This window comes from Alexandromys fortis, unplaced genomic scaffold (assembly GCF_014885135.2).
Source record: "Alexandromys fortis isolate MF-2015 unplaced genomic scaffold, M_Fortis_MF-2015_v1.1 scaffold_100_1_3062724, whole genome shotgun sequence".
NCBI classification, from domain to species: Eukaryota; Metazoa; Chordata; class Mammalia; order Rodentia; family Cricetidae; genus Alexandromys; species Alexandromys fortis.
Genome location: NW_026067992.1, coordinates 576,045 through 599,605, shown reverse-complemented (window position 1 = coordinate 599,605; position 23,561 = coordinate 576,045). Strand labels below are relative to the sequence as shown.

The following is a 23,561-nucleotide window of genomic DNA, read 5'->3' as shown; positions in this document are numbered from 1 at the left end:
CAGAGGAAGTCCCACAGCCGCCTGCTATCCTCAGGCCCCACTATCCAACAATGCCTTTGATATTTATTTGTCAGTGGGTTCATTCATTGATGTAGTTAGCGCCCCCATGATCCAGTCACCTCTCAGTAGTACCAGCATCAGAAGACCAAACCTTTGGTGGACACGACAGGTAAGGGCAGCCACAGTCCTGTCATGCTCATTGACAGAGTGGCTACTCTCCACCTTCTCTAGCTCCTGACCTCTCCACCTGCTGCCCCTTTCTTAACAGCGCATTCTCCTACCACCATAGTCAAGCCTTGTTAGTCACCTCTTCTGCTAGCAGGGCCAGCTCACAAGAAGAACTGTTGAAGGGACTGGGCAATTTTCTAGAAAAGCACAGATCTCCCTGTGCGCTGTTTGTAATCATAATTTTATTTTGAAGAAGTATTTGTCTGCATATTCGAAATCATAACCTTATTTCCCTGTGTGGTAGGCTGGTTTTCTAAAAGAAGTGCCAGTTTCATTGTTCACTCAAAAGTTACCAAATTTAGAAAACAGCTTTTAATTATAAAAATAATAGCTAATGTTTATGATTGGCAAAGTGTTTGAGCCCCTGCTCTGCCACTGTATTTCTGTTAACAACAAGAAAGTGGTGAATGATTTCTTTCTTCTGTCCTCTTTGAAAATATTTCTTCATAGTTCATATGCGAGTAAATAAATACAGAAGGGAAGTGACCCTCTGAATATTATGGTCTAGCTCTTATGATTTATAGTCAAATGTGCTGTTTGCTTCCCTTGAGCATCCCCTCAGTCAGCTCTTTAGCTTCAGACACACAGGACTCCACTTTATTTTTCAGATAGGAAACTGGCAGGTTCAGGCAATAAAAGGAGTTCCTGCATTACTGTGGGAATAACTTGCTGTTATGTGCTTATTTGTTATGTTCAATATTTACTAAGTTGCCAGCTAAAATAAAATTACTGACATGTAGGAACATAAATTAAATTAGCTTTTTCTGCCCTGTTTCAGAGGGTCATTCAGCACAATGCTCTGGAAGACCGGTCCATATCGGATAAGCAGCAGTGGGATGCAGCCATTTACTTTATGGAGGAGGCCCTTCAAGCCCGTCTCAAGGATAGTAAGTAGGGACATGAGCTCTTGAGTTGTGAGCATTGTGAAATATAATCACCACTGGGCCAGCGAGATAACTTGGTGAGTAAAGCAATTGCTGTGAAAGCCTGAGAGCCTGGGTTGGGTCCCTGGAGCCCACGGAGGAGACAGAGAGAAGATGTCCGCAAGTCGTCCTCTGGCCTCCGCTCATGCACTGTGGCACATGCACTTCCAGACTCACAAACGTGCCATATATACACATACAGAATAAAGTAATTTTCAATATACAGTTAACACTTCAAAGTCTTTGTCCTGAATACAGATAAATATTTTTTTATGTGTGAGTTGCTTTGTAGCTAATAAAGAGAATAATTAGGTTGGAACCGAGATGCTTACATTTATTCCTTACACATAGAAATTCTGTAAACAATTGTACTTTTCATACATCTTAAGCACATACATAATTGTTCTACTTTTGCCATACCAATCTTATGTTCCTGTATTTTAATTAATTTCATATTAATACAGCATTTAGAAATAATTAGAAAATCATAAACATTGTTAGCTATAATTTATAGCCTTAGTAAGTGGTAAAAATTCCTGCTTAATTAATTTTTATCTTTCCCGTAGCTGAAAATGCTATTGAAAACATGATAGGCCCAGACTGGAAAAAGAGGTGGTTGTACTGGAAGAATCGGACCCAAGAACAGGTAGGAACAAAGACATCTCTGTTCTTATGATGGCATTTCATTCGTGGTCTAGTTTGCCTTAAAGTTTTGGTTTTCTGTAACCCAGGCTGGCCTTGAACTCACAGAAGTTCTCCTCAGCCTCTTACTTGCTGAGATTATAGGTGTATGCCACCACATCGGCCTTCATTTTACTCATTTCAGTTCAAGCATTAACACGCAGTCTTGGGACTAAAGATGTCTCAGTAGGCAAGAGTTCTTGCTATGGAGGCATGGGACTTGAGTCCAGATCCTGGTACCCAAAAAAAAAAAAAAACCAGCATGGCTGCCTGAGCACAGTGCTCTAAGGGTGGAAACAGGAGGAGCTTCTCGGGCCACTGGCTGCCTGCCTAGCTCCAGGTTCACTGGAAAAGCCTGTCTGAGGGAATAAGGTGAAGAGTGGCAGCCAGGGCACCTGATGTCCTCCTCTGACCTCTTTATGTGCCCACAGGTGCCAGCAACCACAAGTGTGTACATACATCACACATGCATATACCAGGTCCACACTCAAACATACATGTGTATATGTGTGTGAATGGACACATATACATGCACATGTTTATATGTGTACACCATCTTCTCATGGCTCTAGAATATTCTTTAGAATTTTAGTTACATAAACCTTTCTAAAATATAATGAATCTGTTTTATTAAAAGATTACAAAAATAAATAAAATGTGGTTCCTTTGTGGTTGACTACTTTGTTCATTTCAGTTCTCTGAGTTTCAGAGGAGAATAGTTGGGCTAGAAAGATGGTTTTGTGGTTAAGAGCACTTGCTGCTCTTATGGAAGACATGTTCCTTCTATCCTTCCACATCAGTTGAAAACTGCTCATGTGTCCTTCTTACCTAGAAGATAGAGTAGGAAATGTACTTCAAGAGAGGCAGAAGGTATCCCCTGGTTAGTTTAGATAGCCATATAGTTCCTCCTGCTTTCATGAGTGACCAGACTCAGCAAGAACAGAAACACCAGACTTTCCTTTGTTAAAGATGAGAAACCCAGGGGTTAGGGATATGGCTTAGCGGTTAAGAGTGTTTGCTACTCTTCCAGAGTTCTGTGCCCAGAACCCGTGCCCCTCTTCTGGCCTTGATTTTCACAAGTGCCAAGCTTGCACTGTCTAAACAGCCTTCTTTTAACTTGTTACAGAGTGTTCACAATGAAACCAAGAATGAATTGGAGAAGATGCTGAAGTGTAATGAGGAACACCCAGCTTATCTCGCAAGCGACGAGATTACCACAGTTCGGAAGAATCTGGAATCTCGAGGAGTTGAAGTAGATCCAAGCTTGGTAAGAAATACGGTACAGGAGTTGGGTACTTAGCTCAGTGGTAGATTGCTCGCATAGCAAGCACAAGGCCCTGGGTTCGGTCCTTAGCTCTTGGAGTGGGGGACTTCCATTGAAAGCCAGCTGAGGTAACGGGTGCAGTACTTGGAATGTGGAAACAGGAGTTCAAGGTCATCCTCAGCTACAAAATGAGGCTGAGATAGCCCAGATTAAGAGGGACTGTTTGGAAAAAGAAAAGGAGTGGGATCTGCTTTCTAAATTAGTGTTGCTTACAGTACAGTATCCCTTCCTTTAAGAAGCTCCATAAGACCTAGGCTGAATTCTGCTTGACCATGTACATATTTACTAGGATAATTATAGTCATTTTGATTATATGAAGAGTAGCATTTTTTATTTTACTTCTCTTTTTAAAGGGTAACTAGAGAAATTAATATTTAGAAAATTGGATTTACTTAGATCGTTATAGCAATTCCTACAAAATTGATAAAGGGCATCCAGACCTTGTGTAGTGCTGTTTTATAATTTTAGAGTACAACTGACTTTTGTAGATATAGTCATTTATATAAACAGATATTCGTGTGTATTGGGAGAACATAGTTGTATTATTTTTTTGGTAGCTTTGTTTGTTCGTTTTAGACAGTGTCTCACTATATAGCCTTGGCTGACCTGGAACTCACAATGTATGCCAAGTTGGCCACAAACTCACAAAGATCTGCCTGCCTCTGCCTCCCAAGTACTGTACTACAATTAAATTGGGGCATGCCACATTCCCAGCCACGTTTATAGTGCTTACAGCCAATGTAGCTCAATTAGATATAAGTAGATTTAGGGGAAACATGCATTTTAATTTTTTTTTTTTTTGAAATAGATAAGACCTTTGAATCCTACCTAATTTCCCTCATTCTTAGTAAGAAAACAAGGATAATCTACACATTTGGCCATCTTTTTTCTTAGTTTCAGAATACTTATTTGCAGCACTATTTTAAAAGTTACTGGATCTATGTTTCCTGCTGCCTAGAAGTTAGAATGAAGGGGGCTGAAAATTTTTAAAGTTAGCTTAGGACCTGGAGAGGTGGCTCCAACAGTTAAAAGCACTTGTTCTCACAGATGACCTAGGTCTGATTCCCAGCACCCATGGTCCACTAACTAAACCCTTAACTCCAGTTTCAGAGTATCCGGCAGCCTCTTCAGACACTGCCCCCATGTGGTGCACCAACAGACATAGACGCAAAACACCCAGTAAAACCCAATTAGAAAAAATTAGAAAAATAAAGCTAGTGAGGAAAGCAGCCTGAAAACCTTCTAGACACTGTGACTATGCTTAAATGCCACCTGCTTTGTGTCTGTACTAGCTTTAAATTTTACCTGCTGTCAGAACAGGAAAAATGGTGAGAACCTAACTGCTTAAGCTGCTGTGCATGTCACATTATCTGTAAACTGAACATGAAACTTTTAGTTAGGTATAGATCCAGCTTGTCTACATGGTCCTAACTCTCATTAATGAAAGGCTAAAAGGCTGTTCAGTAGCCAATCGCATGGTGAGTTCAAGGCCATCCTGGTCTACAGAGCAAGTTCCAAGACAGCCAGGGCTACACAGAGAAACTGTCTCAACAAGGAAGTGGGGGAGGCGTGCAAATTGAGCATCTGATATCCTGATTCAGAAGGGGAAAGTTCCAAAACCTGGAACCTTTACCACTCCAGCTTGATATCGCAAGAAAATTCATGGCACTGAATCTAGGCACACTATTGTAGTACAGAAAATTACTTTTAGACTATGTGTGTAAGGTATATATATATAACATAAGTGAATTTTGTATTTAGACCTTTATCCCGCCTCTGAAGTGTAGATGTAAATATTACAAAATCACCGCATCCAGCAATCCCAACTGCAGAGAGTTCTATCCCATGATGTTGGTCAGGGTTACTCGAGCTTTGTGTACCTTGATACTTTTAATTTTCTGACACTTAGGTTAATGCATTGGAGATTTTCTCTTGGAAATAGAGTGGAACAGGTTGCCACTCTCTGCAGGCAAGAACATCTCAGGTTTTTTTTCTTCGTGACACTGTTTAGTACATTCTGTAAGGCTGCCATACCAGCCAGAGAACATGGGCTGTCTGGGATGTGGATTCTCAGGTTGTTCCACTGTATTACTGGTACTGCTCCCTTTAGTGATTGGTATTCAAGTCCCACTTTTCATCTGTCCAATGGGGTTGGCACTTGTGCTGCCTGCTAGCATTATTGTTATTAGATATGATGAACATTAAACACGCCAAGAAAACATAGTGCCACAGTGGTGGGATACTGTTGTGTGACAGTGTAACCATAGAAAGGATTGCTTTCTGACTGGATGGCCGTAGTCTGAGACCAGCTTCCAGGTCCTAATGGTGTCCATAGACCAGACTTTCAAACTCTTGCCTTGGTTTCCCCACTGCTAGCTATGCAGAGATCATCCCTTACCAGCCTACTCTCCAGTGAGTGTGTGACTGTAGATGTGGGAGTCTGAAAACTGACTGAACAGGGACAGAAGGGCATTTAAAAAGGTGGCACAACAAGAGCGTTGCTGTTGCTTCAGTGAACTTCCGAAAGTAAGTTGTGTATGCAACTTCTCCGTGCTCAGCAGCCGCTATCATAACGCTTCGCTTTTCCTTTTCTCGTTTCAGATTAAGGATACTTGGCATCAAGTTTACAGAAGACATTTCTTAAAAACGGCTCTAAATCATTGTAACCTTTGTCGAAGAGGTTTTTATTACTACCAGAGGCATTTTATAGATTCTGAGGTAAGGTTTCACAAAGCAAAAGAAGTCATTTTTAGCAACAGTTGTTGAAAGATGCTAAAAAGAAAGCTTCAGCTTTACTATTAACTTTAAGCCCTTGAGCTTCTGAGAGAAAAGAATGTGTAATTTGTCAAGAATAACGTTTTATCTTTTCAAAGATTCACCAATTTAGGAATAACTTGACTTCCATGTGTATCATCAGGGGCAAAGGAAAGGGGGGGGGGGCAGTCATGTGTGCCCCAGAGTGACTTGAAGCATGTTTATGTTTTCTATAAGGAGAGGATGTGTGTAGAGCATAGACAACCACATGTGTGGTGGGGACCATGTAGCAAAACTTCTTTATTATGCACTTTCATGTGTCATAATTTTCTCACATCACTGGAATCTTGCTTTTTCTAAAAGAACCAAGTTCTTGTAATGGATATAGCTCTCACACCTTTTAAAGGAACCCCTAGGTGGCAGCAGACTGATGCTTTTCAAGCATTTTCTTACAGACAAAAATGCTTTAAAATAGCCCTTGAAAAGCTCTGCTAATCTGTGTTGTTATTAAATTGAAGCTTCTGAGTGCTTTTCTGGTTTATTTCAGCTCAAAGGAAACATGTATGCATTATTAGATAAGCGCTGGTATGTTTACTAAAGCTTAGAAAATAAGTTCTATGTGTTCAATAAAGGTTTTATTTTTTAATTTGCGTCTGATCTTAATTGTTTACTACTTCAGCTGGAATGCAATGATGTGGTCCTGTTTTGGCGAATACAGCGCATGCTGGCTATCACTGCCAATACATTAAGACAGCAGCTTACAAACACTGAAGGTAAGGTAACTCCTGAAAAAACTGACTGATCAGAAAAACCTCAGAATCGTAATCTGCTTTAAAATATTAATTGAAAAATTACAATTAGAAAATGATAGGGATAAGAGATGCTATATGTCTACTTTCATTAGATAAAAATTATGGTAAAGAGAGTGGTGTCCTGAGCTTGCTTTGTGTGTTTGGAATCTGTGTGTCTGTTACATGTCGGCTTAAGAACATGTGGTCCTCAGAATATGGGTCAGATTTATTGATGAAGGTACTAGAAAATGAGAAATGTGAATTCAAGTGTAGCGCTAACATGGTGATACATCATTTTCTTTGCATGTGGAAATCTTTCATTCTGTACATTCATAAAAACTGTTCTTCTGGGTTTTATTTTAACTTTGAACAGTGAGGCGACTAGAGAAAAACGTTAAAGAGGTCCTAGAAGATTTTGCTGAAGACGGTGAGAAAAAGATTAAATTGCTTACTGGCAAACGGGTTCAGCTGGCTGAAGATCTCAGTAAGTACTTCCTCCCATCCCAACTTCCTGGATCCCTTCCGTATACCCTTGTGTCGGCGCCCATTTAATCTCAAGCTTAAAGGAAAGTTACAGCTCCTAGGAAGAATTTGTTTTCTTCTGAAGGGCTGAAATACGACATTGACCTAAAATCTTATCACTTCCAAATACTTGAATGTGTTTCCTAGGAATAAAGATTTTTCTCTTAGCAACTCCCAAAGTCTGAATCTACCTAGACCCATTCATCTTTTATTCAGTGTTGCTCTACCGTTTGACACAATGGTCCAGACTCTTTCTTTCTTCTTTTAAAAGAATGGTATTTAGAAATCAAGTTCTGAGAACTAGATATGCTTGCTGTTAGTGACATATGAGTTCCCAGGCCTTCTCAATATAAAGGGTGTGTGTGTGTGTGTGTGTGTGTGTGTGTGTGTGTGTGTGTGTGTGCTGTTCATACATCCACTCCTAATTGTGTGTATTAACCAAAGACTGAAATGGATGCTGGTACTTCCAACTTGTATCCAATTCTATCAAGATTTTTCTTAGCTTTGCTCTTTCCTGTGCTTGTAACTCCTTCTGACAATGAGAACCCAGCCTCTAGACTCCTTAGCATAGTTACTTATTTTGATCAGTCCTCTTAATGTATAACCAAACTTTTTGCTGCCCCCTTCATTACAAAAATGGTCTTTTCATCCCACTTGGACTCTTGGCCATCTTATACCAGGTCACCACCACAGTTCCTCATTTTGTGTCGATGTGCTTCTTGTCTTGCAGGCTGGGGCATCCTGTTAGAGGCTACTCTTCCTCATGGAGTTCTGTCACCAGCCCATTCTCTGACCTTGTGTCCAGGAACTCCCCATCTCATCTTTCCAATGTTCTCTCTCTCCCCATCTCCTGAGTCCTCTCCCCTGAAGCCAGAACAGGCTTCGTCTTGCTTGTAGTCCAGCACCCTACATCACGTTACCCCACACAGGTCTGCATCATGGGACCAGGCTGTCAGCACCCCGTTACCTCCAGCTGGACTTTTGTACCTGTCATCCCACCCCAACCTTATTTGTTTGGAACACGTTTGGTTTTTAAATGCTGGTGAGTTCCTGGCATGGGGACTTGCTTGGATCTTTGCGAGCCCAAGGCGACCACAGAAGCATTGCTATTGCTAGTAACTGTTGGTAGTCAGCCCCATCAGAATCTATCTAGTTATAAGTGTCCCTTTGAGCCGATGAAACTGCTTTTCCTTTCAGAGTGTACTTAGATCCATGTGCTTTTTGGCATGAAAGAAAACACACACTGAATAAGAAGAAGCTTTTCAAGTTTGGATACAGTCTGTAAACTGAGTTTGTAGTTCTGCAGTCAGTCATGAAAATGTCCAAAAGAAGCAGGCAAGGGATCCCTGATTCTGTGCCCTGCCTCAGCACAGCTCTCCTTTCCTCGTTTGCCCTGCCTCGTCTTGTTTTCTCTTTCTGGCTATCTGAGCTTCCATTGCTTTCTCTTGCTACTCTTGCTTTATTCTTTTTTATTTTATTTTTTAAATATATCTCATTGTACTTATCTCCATTTCTGTCATATTTGGCTGTTTCATGGCTTTGTGGCAGTGTAGTTAAGTTTGTGCTCGGCAGAAGCCCTGTGTGCAGGCCTGGCCTGCTGTTTGTCTGTTGTATTGTACAAAGGAGCCCTCAGAGCCCTTCTTTACTGGTAAAATACGAGCATTTGGAAAACTCTGACTCGTGATTCCATACTGTTTGTACTGTTACAGGCAAAGGCTTGCCATTGTCATGGTGTGTACAATTCCTGTGTCCCTCAGGACATAACTATTAGACGGTGAATTACTTCGTTGAAATTTTCCAGCTTCTGCATTTAAAGTGACAGAAAAGTGATGTGCTTTTTCATAACTTAGAATAGAGTAATTCTGTATAGTTCCCATTACTTACTGGTTGTAATTTGATTATTTAAACAAAGTATGCTAGTAACTCAGATATGTGCTCTGCCAAGCCAAGTTCCCTGTTCTGGTAGTTTTCCTAAGAAAACAGTCATACGACCCCTTGAAGTGATTTGTGACTTTTGTGCAAGCAGAGTTATGGTATTAATGTTCCAAATAATGTTCTTAAAAGCAGGGGTTTCACCCATGACTCAGCTTCATCAGTTACACTAAGGGAGATGAACCTTGACTGCCCGTAGTTTGAAGAGTTCTGAAAGTGCCTTTTCCTTACTGTGGCTCTTCAGTCTAAGGCCTGGGAATATAGTTGTAGGTGCTTCCAGCCAGGCTACCCTCTAGGTTTGTTAGTCACGGCTGTATTGTAGAGAACAGGGTATCTAGTATTGCAGATGCATTTAGGATATAGTATGGTGTTACAAGGAATGGGGCCCCTTGTTTGGCCCGGCCGCCTGGCTAGCTTACACCCAAAATAACCACACAGAAACTGTATTAATTAAAACACTGCTTGGCCATTAGCTCTAACTTCTTATTGGCTAACTCTTACATATTAGTTTAACCCATCTCCATTAATCTGTGTATCGCCACGTGGCTTATCAGAGATTCTAACCAGCATCCATCTGAGGTGGAGGATCCATGACTTCTCCCTGACTCTGCTCTTCTTCCTCCCAGCATTCAGTTCTATCTTCTCCTAAGTTCTGCCCTATCAACTAGGCCAATTCTTTATTCATTAACCAATGAAAGCAACACACAAACAGAAGGACCTCCTACACCAGTATGGGGCAATCGAGAGATTTAAGTAAGTTCAAAATTGTAAAGAGTGCTGTCACATAAAATTTAGTAAAATGTTGGTAGCATTCATGTCTCACCAGTCATAAATTCACCTGTCTTTCAATTATTCATCACTTTGGATATTCATCAATTGATCGTTCATTGGTAGGTAGTACATTATTCTCTTAGGATTCGTTATCATTCTCCGCCAAAGTAAAGCAATGAAACACAGTTAGGAAGAGCAAAGAGATAGGAAGAAAGCCCACTTCTTGTGTGAGGAGGTTTGTTAGAGAAGTCAAGACTCTTTGGACACACAGTGGTTTCTATAGCTGGAGCATGGGAAGGGCAGGACACAGGGCCGGGGATGGGAGGGGGCATACGCCGTGGTAAAAATAGAATGGTTTATCTTACCCCAAAAAAATGTCAACAGAAAATACCTGTTAAAAATTGTATTCAAAGAAAATACCTATGCATTTTTAAAGTGAAAGGTAACTGTCATAGAACCTAAGCAGTTACCATCTGAATGTCTCAAAAAGAAAAAACAAACACCACCACCAAGAAACAAAACAAAAACCACCAAAAAAAAAAAAAAAAAAAAAACCAATAACTTGGGTTTTAGTGGACTGTAGTTAAGTAAAAGAATTTCACTATGTACTGATGAAACTTATCTATTGTTACTATTGCCCAGATATTCAGTTTCCAAGGCAGGGAAAACAAGACCACAAATCTCAGACTATAAGTACTCTTATTTCATATGGTGACAATTACTGACAATCTGATAGGTAATCCAGACATCCACCCTCACCGTTGGTACTGCATTTAGACACTGTAACAATCTGTTGAACTTCTTCACAGTGGGCTGTTCACACAGTGGGAGGTACTGTGAATAAGAATTGAGGCAGGAAGATGAGCTGTGTATCTCACTCAGTGGTCCATGAGGTACTCAGTCTTTTGACATCTTCACAGAACACATCTATGAGTCTCATTTTCTGTATTTTCATGTGACACTGATCTTCTATTAGCTAGAAACATAAACTTTCTTTTTTCTGTTTCATCAAAAAACCAAGTAAGCCACCCAGCTCACAGAAAGCTGCAACAACTATAAACAGCTTATCCCTCCAGAAACATCCACTGTCACCAGGCTTCATCACATCTGAATGTTATTGTAAACGAGTTGGAAGCAAGAATATTCTCTTAAATGATCACAACCAAACAATGAAGCCTTAGATTAGAAACAAACCAACACTGGTGTAGCACTTCCAAGAAACACCAGCCTGACTTTCTGAGTGCCCTGCTGATGCCCTTGGAACAGATTCGGTATTTTAGGTGCTCTAGTTGCTCTCCTTGTGGACTATGTCTTTTGTCTTGCCTTGTCTTTGATGAATTTGAGCACTGCAGGCTCTCTGTGTAGCCCTGGCTGTCCTGGAACTCACTCTGTAGGTTGGACAAACTCAGAGATCCACTGCTTCTGCTTCCCAGTGCTGAGATTAAGGGTTTGCACTATCACTACCAGGCTCCAAGTTATTTTCATTCCTTGTGTCTTCAGAGTCAGCCAAGAATTAAAGGGACATTTGTGGTCATTTAGACAGCTTGCTCTGAGAAAGGATTCTTTCCCCATTTTTGTTGGTTTTTTTCCTAGCACTCTATCAACATATTAAGTTGTTTATGTGTGTGAACTGATACTTACTCACTTGTCTTGAGCCAGAAAACTGCTTTCCATAAGTTCTCACTGGGGTCTCCACTGCAGCCTTTTAAAGTAGCTGTAGCTATTTTTCTCATTTTACAAATTAAGAAATGGAGACTTAGAAATATGTAGTATCTGATCCCAAATTGTTTTAATTTATTAAAAGGAAAAATTCCCAGCTTTGAAAAGTATACACACATACATATATTTGTAGATGGAGCTGCGGGCAAGCCTGTTTTTCATCCCACCCAGCTCCTGCACGGCTAGCTTAGCCCCAGAAATAACAACACACAAATTGTATTCTTTTAAACACTGCCTGGCCCATTATATCTATCCTCTTCTTGGCTAACTCTCACATCTTACTTAACCCATATTTAGTAATCTGTGTAGTACCACAGGCAGTAGCTTAGCGGGAAGGATTCTAGCCTACATCCATCTTGGGCCAGAGCTTTATCACAGCTGACTTGGGGAGGAGAGGCTTGGCGTCTGCCTCACTTCCCTTCTTCCCAGCATTCTGTTCTGTCTACTCCACCTACCTAATTTTTTGACCTATCAGGCCAAGCAGTTTCTTTATTGATTAACCAATGAAACAACAGATTGACAAATGACCTTCCCACATCATATATTTACCCTTTTGCATTGGTATGTGTACATAGTGGCATGTCTTCCATCCTTCCTGCCTTGTAAGAAGTTTGGAACTAAGACTTCCACTCTGTGCAAACATCTGATTAAAGAAACACCAGCATGCTTATGAAGTCAACAGCTGAACTGAAGGAATGCATCTTCTTTATATGGCTGTAAACTGTCTCAAGACTGCCAGATCCCACTATAATCAGAGTTGCCAAAACCTAGATATTCCCCCTATGCTGGTCTCAGCCTCACTCTGTATCTAGAATGACTTTGAACTTCATGCTTGACTTGCTCTTTGCTCTCACCTTCTGAGTACTTGATCAAGTATTCCAGCCCAAACCACCAGGGCTTCTCCCGTGCTCATCAAACTCTCCCAAGGGAACCACAGCCTCAGGCCCCAAGCTAAGAGCTCTTCAGTAAGGCTGTGTTCATGAGCTATGAGATACACCAACCCTTTCAACTTTAACTGGCTGTCATTCTAGCTTTATGGTTTTTGTTGAGCAGGATTGAGAGTGTTAAAATATTCTCTACCAAATTTCTGTGCATTCCTTCACATTAACCAATATAAATATAAAATAAAGGAAAATACATGAAATATAAAAACAGTAATGAACTCTGACTGTTATTGTGCAGGCTTACTTATTGTAATGTTATAGTTGAATATCCTTCATGTTAAAAGCAGTAAAATCAAAGTCGCTGTTAATTTAGAATTTTGCAATATCCCCTCTCCATGCTCCCAGTTAATCTGCTCTGCTGACTGCCTCCATCCTACGCGAGGTGGCAACAGCTGGCCTTTGTCCCCGAGCTCAGAGGGATTAGAGAGCAGGAGAGCAGCAGCGTGCTCGGCCTCTTGCCTCTGTTGACTGTTCTTTATTGTTCGATGCCTGAGCATCTCCCAGACAGCAAGCAATTGTTACTGGAAACTTAGAGTTTGTTTCTCTTGAGCGTATACAATGCTACTCGGACTCCTCTTTGTGTTCCTTCACGTTCCCACTCTCTTATCCGCCATCCTGTGCTTTCTCTTGATAATTAGAAAGGCACAAAGATACAATCTTTGTATCTTAGGCTGCAAGACATTCACTTGTGACGCTAACACTTAGCCATAGAGACTACAGATACAAGGGGTTTTGTCTCTGAATTACCAGAATTCAGCAACGTGAGTCATGTTTACTATGAGAACTCTGTTCATTGTGGTTAATATTATTTAATGACAGAAAACAGATATACTTGTTCATTTTTAAATTATGATGATAAAAAAGAAAGCAACAGAAGAATGACCAAAGACTTCATTTACAAACCTGTAGTTAGAACTTTATCAAAACCACTGAAGTCTATAAGGACACTTTCGGTGACTCAAACACCATCCTAATTTATAGGCTAGTCATAAGGATTTCTTCATGCCCTCTTAAAATCTGAATTAAAAAGAAGGTAGGATATAACTAATAGAACCTTAGTTACCTGGAATGTTTTTATTCTATTGTATTAGAAAGGGAAATTACCAGGTGAGTCTGGGATTTAGTTTCTGTTGATTGCTTCGTATTTTTAATCTTCCCCAGTGTTTGCTGCTATCGTAGATGAGATCCTGAAAGATGTGGGACTAAACACCACCCCACAAGGGTCACTTTATTCTGAACGTGGAACCTAAATGGCATGAAAGCAAAGTTCTCTGTGGTCAGTCACCACCATCACCACCACCATCACTTACTTCCCTACCCTGTTTATTCTGGAGAATTCTTCTGTTCACAGCAAGACAGTTTTCTCTCCATTAGTCGGGGTAGTGTGTGACTGTCGCAAATCTGTTAAGTCGTTTGAACTCCAAATGCGGTAGCATGTCAGTTTCGTCTGTGTAGACTTAACAAAGGAAGTCAGTTTTAAAAAGTGTTAAAGAAAAGGATAGCACCGAGTTTAGGTACCTAGGTCCAGAGAAGAAAAGTGGGGACTGGAGAGGTGGCCCTTTGTTACTCTTGCAAAGGCCCAGGTTAAATTCCCAGGACTCACAGCAAGCAGCGCACAACTGCCTGTAACTCCACCTCATTCTGGCCTCTGTAGACACCAGACACACAAGTGACATGCACACAGATATGCAGGCACTCACACATACACATAAAACAAAAAGAAATAAATCTTTTGAAAAGAAAAAAGTGAGGTGCAGTCAGAATACAGGAGAAGAAAGCATAAGAACAGGACTGAGACCTGTTGGCCTCATCTCTCTCTCGGTCCTCTTGCTTTTTCATCGGCCCCAGGACCATTTCATCTTTCCTTCTAGGTCATTATCATTGACCTAAGCCAGTATTTTTCCTCTTGCCTGCTTACTTGCTTTCCCTCGGTGTTAAAAGCGTACTCAGCTACTGCCACGGTTGTGTAATTGAGCAGAAAGAAACTGCCTTTCCTCTACCCGATGTAAATCGGCCGAAATAACCATTTAAAGAAAATACTCTGGTGTCTGTTATGATTGACTCACCCTAGCAGAAGGATCTGGTTCATTTCTGGACTACTGTAGCTTGTGTAATATATCACACATGGTCAGTGAATGCTTGATCACTATCTTAATAATGACTTTCATTAGCCATTCTCTGGACTTCAAAGTGGGGAGGGAGGACTGGAGGTGCCAGAGACCTTTCTTCTCTGTCTCGCCAGAAGCTCCAGTTTCATCCCTTGTGAGCAGCTCACATTTGCTATACTGGCTCTGGTACCCACACCTCCCTTACTGGCTTTCACTGTATGGAAACCACTGATTTATGGGCCCCCAGTGATTTCCTAAATAGCTAGTCCATCCACTTCACATGCACCAGAAAAAAAAAAAGTAAAATAATTTGTAATATTAAGAATTTAAGCTTATTGGAACACATTTCCCTTGGATTCGAGTATTTTGAAATGGTCATTTCTAGATATATGTATGTTTGTAAGAAGGAAAGAGTAAACATTTCTGTTCTATGTTACTAGTAACTCTTTAAGCCATCTTTCCTGAGTAAAAGTTCCTACTTTTGCAAATTCTGCCACTGTGAAGGTATTTTTCACACTGAAGTAAGACAGAGCAACTGAGGGAAAGTTAAGGATTATTTTTACCTGGAGTCTGCGTGCGCGAGGCAGGCTCTGCTTTGTGTTATAGCCAAAAAAGGATGGAGCTGACACAAAGACTAAAGCAACCCTTAGGGAGAGACCTCTGTTCGAGAAGTCATTATTTCCACACAGAATTCCCTGGGACGAGGCCTCAGTAGTGTGTTCTCCTGTTGTTGATGAGGAATACAGGCTCAAACTGAGCCTGTGGATGAAAGTACATTTTTCATGGCTCAAATCTGTTTTAAAGTCATAATTGAGGAATAAATTAGTATAAAATTAAAAGAATACTTTATATTATACAGGCTACTATATTCAATACTTTGTTAACAAGTATCTTCTTTTTATTTTTTTATTTTTTGATTTTTATTGAGATCTAGCTTTTTCTCTGTTCCCCTCCCTTCTTATCCCCTCCTCTTCAACCCTCTCCCAAGGTCCCCATGCTCCCAATTTACTCAGGAGATCTTGTCTTTTTCTACTTCCCGCAAATATCTTCTTTTTTTGTTGTTGCATTTTTATTTTCACCTTTTTACATGTTATTGGTCCTCAGACTTTTTCTGCTAGTTACTAAATTCCTTTCTCCATACCACTGAATCAAATATTAAATCAGACTCTTGCCCTCCAAATGACATATTTGAAAATAATTTTATTCCATTTACACAATGTGTAAAAACAGGAACACTTTAATTAAGCCAAGCGAGCAGGCCTCGAATTCTAACAAAGTAATCCACCACAAGAGCATAGTTATAAAAACAATATAATTCAAGTTCAGAGGTATATTCTTATAACTATGTGGTGATATTTTATAAACACTCTCTGTTTTAGACATCACAGGACACAATATATTTTAAACTGTCAATTTCTAGACATGAAAATGACTGTGAAATAGAAAAATAAAAGACAGCGACAGAACCTGCAATTGCTGATCCATTCGTCTTTCAGAAGACAGAGGTGATAGGGTGACTGATAACTTCCCTCTTATAATGGCATCCTAGAAAGGAGGAAATCAAGGTGTTTTCATGTATAAGTATTTTCATTGTTTTCTAAAGTGAAGTGATAATCTACACTTCAAGTATAGAAAAATTTGTTTTCACGTCTCTATGAATAAGGTTGGATGTGCTTTTAAGATGATCTACAAGACTTGTGTTAGATTCTACCCTGTAACTGTTGTGAGAGTTTGTAGAGCACCACAGAGATTTTAAACACTTTCATAACATGTTCATTCCAGGTGGCTTGTGAGTCTTCCACATATTGTATATTACCCCTTGGGTGATAACTTCTTAAAATCTTTGTGTGGGTGTACATGTATATTATATTTAATTGGGTTGGTATTATGAAAAAGTTTTCTAGGCTTCTTCTGGTAAGGGGAAACACTTGAAGAACATGCTTATAAGTTAATCTATTTGTCACATGCATTTTATCTGACCACCATTACTATGCAAGTAAAATACCATGTGGAATTATGATAGCCATAGCTTTTATGAGAAGAGATTATTTCTAGAAACATGCTCCAAGAGTAAGCTGACACTTGTCATCAACTCTGAATACAAAATAGAGTATATGAAATTATAAATGCCTTAGAAATTGTCACCAAGTTAGGAAATCAAGTACAGCACAGGTCGGGCCCTTCTAACCCAAAGACTGTAAGGTCTGAACTTGAGTACTTTCATGATGCTGTCTGACTCTCGGATGCTGGTACATTGTAGATTTGAGGCTTTTAGACTTAGGGAATTCAACTAGAAAAGCAGAAGTCTATAGAATTTCTGGTCCCAAGCATTTCTAATTGAGAAGAGTCAGCTTGTATTAGTAACTAGACCCCCTTGCAGACCCAGTGCTTCCCACAGGCTAGGCAGTACTTTGCCTAATGGACATCTGATTTAAGAGCTAGAAGTCACATTACATTTTTTATTTATTCTCAGCCTAAGCTTGACTAAAGCTTTCAATTCATAAATCGGAATTACACTCTATGAGCTTATATTTGTTCTTCCTCTTTTAAAATTACGGTAATGAGCTGTCTGAGACTCACTCCCGGGCTTCGTTTGTCTGCTACAACTCCTTTCTCAGGCTTCAGTCCTGAAGGTCTTTTGACAAACCAATATTTATAACAGTTTGACAGCAGGATGAGGCCAGCTTGAAGAAAGACCCTCTCCAGGACCCGGTCATGCAGTTCCAATCTTGGCCTCCTTTCTTCTGCTGGGAACGTGCATACAGCAGCACCTCCCGTGCGTTTTCTTGTCCCAGGGACTGTCCATTCACTTCCCATCTGTTTGCAGTCTTAAAGGAACAGAAGGGGCCCTCTTCTTATAAATCTGTCTTTGCAAGTGATAAATGATTCCCTACCTCTTTAAGGGCTGCCTGGGTGGTTTTTCTTTTTTTTTTTTTTTTAAATGTTTCAGCTTTCTGCTCAACAAAATTCAAAGTAAAATGTACTTTTAAAAAATAGGAGAAAAGTAGAAACGACAAACTAAAAGATTTTTAAAGTCATATTTAATTGGCTGGAACAGAATAATTTACTGACCTTATCCACTGTCTCAAATAATTATCTATGTTAGTATTTCTTTGAAATATGGTATTTAGATTTTCTATACTGGCAATACACAGGCAAATGAAATGATTTGTTTTTGACAAAGTATATTTTAGCTTATTAGAGGAAAAACTATCACTAATGAATTAGAATATCAAATAATTTTAAATGTTTGTTATTGTAATGTAAACTGATATAATTTGAAATATTTTGTGTGCCGTACACAAAATAAAATGATTCACACTAGACAGTTGTAACCTCATGGTAGACTCTGTGACCTTTACGGGAAAACGATGGTCATGAATGCCGTAAAAGCTTACTATCTGTTATTTCTGGTCCTGAAGGTAAATGCTATAGACACTTCTGATGTCGGGTTTTCTGAGAATTGAGCAGAGCAAAAGCATGGTGGGCATACATGTAGTCCCACTACTCAAGAAGCAGAGACAGGAGGATTGCCATGAGTTCAAGGCTAACCTGGGCTATATAGTGAAGCCTTTTCTCAAAGTTTTAAAATAAAGAAAAAGAAAAGAATTCAATATAAATATTTTTCCTGGGCTGGAGAGATGGCTCAGCGGTTAAGAGAACTAACTTTTTCCAGAGGACCCGGGTTCAATTCCCAGCAACCACATGACAGCTAACAACTGACTATAATTCCGTCGACTTCACACAAGCATATATGTAGGCAAAACACCAATTTAAATAAATAAATTCTTTATAAAAATAAACAAATCATTTTTCCTTCCATAAAAAAGAATTCCCTAAAAGTTAAATGTGATAAATACCATCATTTCCACCATACCCTACAGGATGCTTTAAAGTTATGGTTTTAAAAGCATCACTAGTATAAAAAGACTGAGTCAGCAAGCTATGCATGTCTTCCACACAAGTGTGACTTGATTCGGGCTGGTCACACTTCAAGTACACGCTCCAGAAGTCTCTGTGTGCTCCTAGACATCAAGTGGTCGGTACCCATGGAAAGGAAGGCTGAACAACTGGTTCTTATGGCCACTAGAACACCACACAGCATTTCGGAGTAGGAGTAGGATGGATGCATCTGCTAACACACCTGAAAGAAATGTCTCTTAGTGGTCCTCTCAGAGTGGACACTCGGTTTCTAGGGATGTGTTGTTGTTATTGTTGCTGTTGCTGTTGATCTAAGTCTCCAGTAGCCCAGGTTAACCTTGAATTTGCTCTGTAGCCCAAGAGCAAACATGGCTTGCACTTTTGATGGTCCCCACCCTCCGTCTCCCCCTCCCACCTAGTTTATGCAGTGTTGGCAACTAAAACCAGGGCAGCATACGGGTCAGGCAGCACTCCAGTAGCTGAGCTACGTTCCCATCCCCGAGTCTTCAATAATGTCCTCAGTGTGAGCCAGTAGTACACGCACTCCTGGGAGAACCCACAAGATTGTCCAAATACACAGTTATTTAATTTGACTTGTCTAAAGATAAAATGTATCTCCAGAAGTAGATGAATTTTCTATCCCACATAAAACTACTTTTATTGAGCAGCTCAACCTTTTAGTGAGTATGATATAACCAAAAGTTATATCATAACTTAGTCAGCACCTTGAATGGCACTGTTCTTTGTTGTTAAATAAGACAGACCCATAGTTATTCATGGGTAGCTGTGCTGAAATTAGTGTTACCATCTAACTAGGAAGATTCCAGAATCTAACAGCTATAAAGACCTAAATGTAAGGCTGCTCTGTGTTCACACCAAAGTCCTTTGGAGAATAGACTTCAAAATATTTAGAAATTATATGAAGGTTCTATTATATTCACCAAAGGAGCCTGATAGGAGTGTTTCCCTTGCCTTAAAGTGTTTTGTTTTGTTTTGTTTTGTTTTGTTTTAAGTGCCAGGTGTTGGTAGCACACGCTTTAATCCCAACACTCTGGGAGACCGGCAGGAGGATAAATTCGAGGCCAGCAGAGTCTACAGAACAAGTTCCAGGACAGTCAGGACTACACAGAGAAACCCTATGGGAGGGAATGGGCTTTAAGAAAGCTGGATTCGGAGCCAGGCATGTTGGTGTATGCCTTTAATCCCAGCATTGAGGAGGCAGAAGTAGGTCCATCTCTGAGTTGGAGACCAGCCTTGTCTACACAGTGAGGTCCAGGACCCTCTCTGGGGAAAAGGAAAAGAAAAGAAAGCAAGCCGTGCTTCTCCATGAGTCACTTTGAGCTGTGCATGTTTTAGCAAGCGTGGGGTTGCACTGTTCCTCTCAAGCTTTAAGGCGGCTTTGGGGACATGAAATAGCACATTTTTAATAGTACCCTTTAATGTTTAAATGAATAAGTTATCGTGGGTATCAATTTTGATTATAGTTTTGATCATTTTGGTTCTGATCTCCTATTTCCCATTCATAATTTTGTTTCCTTGTTTCTCTATATCCTAGATATAGTCCCTGAGTTTTAAAGGGCATTTATATAGTACAATTGTGTGATAAATAGCAAATGTTTTCAGGAGTGTGTGGGCTCCTAAGGAAGAGGGGTGCCAGTCATTCCAACCCTGCAGTGAACAGCCCTTTACCCAAGAACTTCACCCACAAGTCCAAAGTGTGTGCACACCATGTTACGATGTAGCTGTTATGTGGTTTGAATCTTTGGGTGTATGGTTTCTTAAAGCGACTGTGTTAGTTCTTCAGCTGATTCTTCATGCTTTCTTTAAAGACATCAAATGCTGTCTAAGGTTTATTTTAGCACATGAGGTGGTGTTTTGTCGGTGGCTCTTTGTTCATGTTCTAAACTAATACTAACCACTGAAGTGAACCCTCTCCCAGGTTGGGCCTTTTGGCAGTCGCAGTGTATTCAAAACCTAATTACAGATTAGTCTGTATTTGGGACTTTTAGAGCAAGTATCAGAAGACTCAAAGCGCTGAGAGGAACGGTGCCATTTCATGTGGGGATAAAGAGACCTAAAATGTGAATGGGTGTCAAGTCATCTGAAGAGAAGAAGAAAGAGAAGGAACGTCATTCACTGAAGCTGTGGTTTATGAGTTGAGGATTATGGGAATATTCATGACTCAATCAAGATGCACAATGAATCCATGTTTGAGATGGCTCATCTTTTAAGTAAACATTGGGAAAATGGGAACGAGCCTCCGTATTCACTACATGTAGAATACTATTCTGTGTAACAGAATAGTTTAAGCCCTTCCTGAGTTGATTTATCAAAGAGACCACAGATTTTATAAGAATTCTCTATGTGAATATTTAACCCAAATTTTTGAGAGAAACGGGAGTTTGCTTTACAACTAACCGTGCTGATTTGTGCTCGTTTCTGATTTTTACGAAATGTATTCTGTTTTACATAAAAGGTAATACTCCGGTGCCATTTGCTCTGTTGCTCTTTTGCTTTGGCATGAAGCAGCAGCCCTCCTGTGGGTTTCTAAATCAGAGGAGGGCAACCAGGGCTCATCCTTAGCAGGGATGGCTGCAGGACTGAAAGAGACAAACAAAATGTCAAATTTGCAATCGCTTCAAAAGAGTAGACATTCCTCAATTGAAAGTAAAAGAAAAAGCAAGGAATGCATTTTGTTTGGTTGGTTGGATTGGGTTTTTGTTTGTTTCATTTTGGCTTGGTTTGGTTTGGTTTTAGGGTTTTGGTTTTTTGAGACAGGGTTTCTGTGTGTAACCCTGGCTTTCCTGGAGCTAGCTCTGTAGACCAGACTCTCCTCTATTTCAGAGATGCACCTGCCTTTGCTGGGATTAAACACTAAGGAATGTTTCTTAAAGGTGGAGAGCAGCTGAGCAGGGAAGAGCAGGACCACAGAGCAGCTCCCAGCCACACTTGGCTGCTCATATACCCACACAGCACAGGCACACGTACACAGAATTACAGGTAAACCTTTTCTAAAAGGGGAGGTTAGAATTTCTTCATGTCCCAGAAGACTCCATCTAGTTCCTTACAGGTGAAAAAGACGGCTGAATTTCTTCAGGGTGAAAGTGATGCTTATTGACAACTTCTTTTTTCCTTGTATCGCCCATTCTCCCTTCTCCTCATACCTCCCATCCTCCTTACTTCTAGTACTTATTTAAATGCTCTTTGTGGCATCCTTAAGGTTTTGTGGCAAGGCAGTACCATCAATTGTAAATTTTTTCATAAAAGTGTAAGTTTTTTTTCTTTGTTTTGTAAAATTTTATTTATTTACTTATTTATTTATTAAAGATTTCTGTCTCTTCCCCACCACCACCTCCCCTTTCCCTCCCCCTCCCCCAATCAAATCCTCCTCCCTCATCAGCCCAAAGGGCAATCAGGGTTCCCAGCCCTGTGGGAAGTCCAAGGACCACCCACCTCCATCCAGGTCTAGTAAGGTGAGCATCCAAACTGCCTAGGCTCCCACAAAACCAATAGGTACAGCAGGATCAAAAACCCATTGCCATTGTTCTTGAGTTCTCAGTAGTCCTCATTGTCCGCTATGTTCAGCGAGACCGGTTTTAACCCAGGCTTTTTCAGACCCAGGCCAGCTGGCCTTGGTGAGTTCCCAATAGAACATCCCCATTGTGTGGGTGCACCCCTCGCGGTCCTGAGTTCCTTGCTTGTGCTCTCTCTCCTTCTGCTCTTGATTTGGACCTTGAGATTTCAGTCCGGTGCGCCAATGTGGGTCTCTGTCTCTGTCTCCTTTCATCGCCTGATGAAGGTTAATATTCAGGAGGATGCCTATATGTTTTTCTTTGGGTTCTCCTTCTTATTTAGCTTCTCTAAGAACCCGAATTATAGGCTCAATGTCCTTTATTTATGGCTAGAAACCAAATATGAGTGAGTACATCCCATGTTCCTCTTTTTGGGTCTGGCTTACCTCACTCAGGATAGTGTTTTTTATTTCCATCCATTTGCCTGCTTACCTCTTCATTGTCTAAAAATTGAATTTTCCTTTAGACCTTCCAGATTAGACACTGCCTCAGCGGGGCTTTGTCTCTTCACACAGATAGCTCCTGCTATGACCTGTCCCCCTATGGGGGACACCATACACCTACAGTCTGCCCCTGGAGGATGGCGGCCAGTGAGAGGGCAAAGGTTGGCAAACTGACCTTGTGGCTGCCCAGCTGCACTCAGCTCATGTATGGAATAAAATTGGATTATTCTTTCTGCATATGGCCGACGTTCCCAGATAGCCTGCCCACCAGGGAGTGATTGGGGGCTGCGGGGCTGGAGATGCCTCTATGGGATTTCACTGTGCTGTGCTTTTCAGGCTTGCCAGAGGCTTCGCTGGAGTTGTTTTTGTTTGTGTTGGTTTTTATGAAAACTATGGTCATCTCTAGAATGGCTGTGAGATAATTTGAAAACCTTTTTCTTCTCTCTTAAAGAACAATTTAAAGAACTGAAATGAAATGAAGAAATGAAATATGAAACTCGGGAAAATACTCATTTTTTAAAAATCACCTGTTTTTAAACAACTAAATGAATTTGTTTTAAAACTAAGACTGGCTTCATTTGGAGAAGCAAATGTGTTTGCTAGTTTGTCTGCTGATTAAGAAATGGAAGCTAGCCTGCCAGAAAAGTGTAGGTTGAAGTTCTAAGGACCTGCACAAAGGCTCAGGGAGTATTATTTGCTTCTCTGTTTCAGTGCTAAAACACTGAGCAAAAGCAAACTGGAAGAAAAGTTTGGTTAGGGGCTGGAGAGATGGCTCAGAGGTTAAGAGCATTGCCTGCTCTTCCAAAGGTCCTGAGTTCAATTCCCAGCAACCACATGGTGGCTCACAACCATCTGTAATGGGGTCTGGTGCCCTCTTCTGGCCTGCAGGCATACACACAGACAGAATATTGTATACATAATAAATAAA

General features: G+C 40.5%; 1 protein-coding gene across 15 annotated transcripts in view; it reads left to right on the top strand.

Annotated features, from left to right (window-relative positions):
- The window catches only part of Opa1 (OPA1 mitochondrial dynamin like GTPase), a 576,400-nt gene that overhangs the window by 44,605 nt on the left and 508,234 nt on the right, over positions 1-23,561 (top strand). For 8 of the 15 annotated variants that reach the window (XM_050159938.1, XM_050159937.1, XM_050159935.1 and 5 more), the window contains 7 exons: positions 1,007-1,115; positions 1,718-1,797; positions 2,959-3,099; positions 5,758-5,874; positions 6,590-6,683; positions 7,075-7,185; positions 10,005-10,045. In XM_050159938.1, the coding sequence (XP_050015895.1) occupies positions 1,007-1,115; positions 1,718-1,797; positions 2,959-3,099; positions 5,758-5,874; positions 6,590-6,683; positions 7,075-7,185; positions 10,005-10,045 (693 nt within the window). The remainder of the gene's footprint in view (positions 1-1,006; positions 1,116-1,717; positions 1,798-2,958; positions 3,100-5,757; positions 5,875-6,589; positions 6,684-7,074; positions 7,186-10,004; positions 10,046-23,561) is intronic. The other 7 variants (XM_050159943.1, XM_050159941.1, XM_050159940.1 and 4 more) reach the window with 1 other exon arrangement.